Here is a 1,170-nt window from a genome sequence, read left to right on the forward strand (position 1 = left end):
CATATATATATATATATATATATATATATATATATATACTCTCTTTTTACTCTCTTTTACTTGTTTCAGTCATTTGACTGCGGCCATGCTGGAGCACCACCTTTGTAGTTGAGAAATTCGACCTCAGGACTTTGTAAACCAAGTACTTATTCTATCAGTCTCTTTTTGCCGAACCGCTGAGTTACGGGGATGTAAACACACCAGCATCGGTTGTCAAGCGATGTTGGGGGGACGAACGCAGACACACAAACATATACATACACATACATATATATACATATACATATATACGACGGGCTTCTTTCAGTTTCCGTCTACCAAATCCACTCACAAGGCTTTGGTCAGCCTGAGGCTTTAGTAGAAGACACTTGCCCAAGGGGCCACGCAATACCAGGGGGGGTTTTTACAGCTGGAAGGGGCCTTCCAAATGCCAACCAGTTTACAATCTGGTCTGGATGTTTTCACCAGACCTGGGCAGGGTCAGCAAATAACTTTGAAGACAAAGGTCCTTTGAGAGGGAAGGGGGCATTGGAGGTGGAGGGGTCTTGTGTCAGATGATGGGCTGTTGGAGTGAGACAGAAGCAGGTGTCTTGTTGTAGAGGAGGTACAAGGTTATTTGGTTAGAGAGAGAGAGTGATGGAGAATGAGGACGGAAGCGGGTGTGCTGTTCTTGAAAACAAAAAAAAAAACTGATATAACTCCTAATTTTATGAAAACCTTTCAGGTTGGTGCTAACATCAAGAGATCAAAGTCCCTGAATGACAGTGCAACTTTTATTGAGGTAAGTTGGTAACTCCTTAAAACCTTTACAAGTTTATAGAGAAAACAATGTATATGTTTGTGTATGTATGGATGTATGTGTTGTTATCACACACACACACACATACAGTGGGGTACAAAAGTAGGCATACAGTGGGGTACAAAAGTAGGCATACAGTGGGGTACAAAAGTAAGCATACAGTAAGCATCACATCAGTGTTATAATACTTAATTCATTAAAATCATTAGCACATTAAATTAGTTAGCCTCATTTTTGATATTTTCAGTGTCGTTAATCATAATAACACTTTTATCATAACGATAATTATACTTCTATTGTAACTTTTAATTTTTTTGATAAAAATAAATGAGTATTGTACATGTTTTCTTTTTCCATAACTGAAATAACTG

At 38.4% G+C, this 1,170-nt stretch overlaps 1 protein-coding gene across 1 annotated transcript in view; it reads left to right on the plus strand.

Moving 5' to 3' along the window:
- Window positions 1-1,170, plus strand: part of LOC106873668 (ferrochelatase, mitochondrial) — an 18,664-nt gene that overhangs the window by 15,637 nt on the left and 1,857 nt on the right. The window contains exon 8 of the mRNA XM_052977718.1: window positions 641-781. Coding sequence (XP_052833678.1) covers window positions 641-781 — 141 coding nt within the window. The remainder of the gene's footprint in view (window positions 1-640; window positions 782-1,170) is intronic.

Source organism: Octopus bimaculoides, chromosome 28 (assembly GCF_001194135.2).
Source record: "Octopus bimaculoides isolate UCB-OBI-ISO-001 chromosome 28, ASM119413v2, whole genome shotgun sequence".
NCBI classification, from domain to species: domain Eukaryota; kingdom Metazoa; phylum Mollusca; class Cephalopoda; order Octopoda; family Octopodidae; genus Octopus; species Octopus bimaculoides.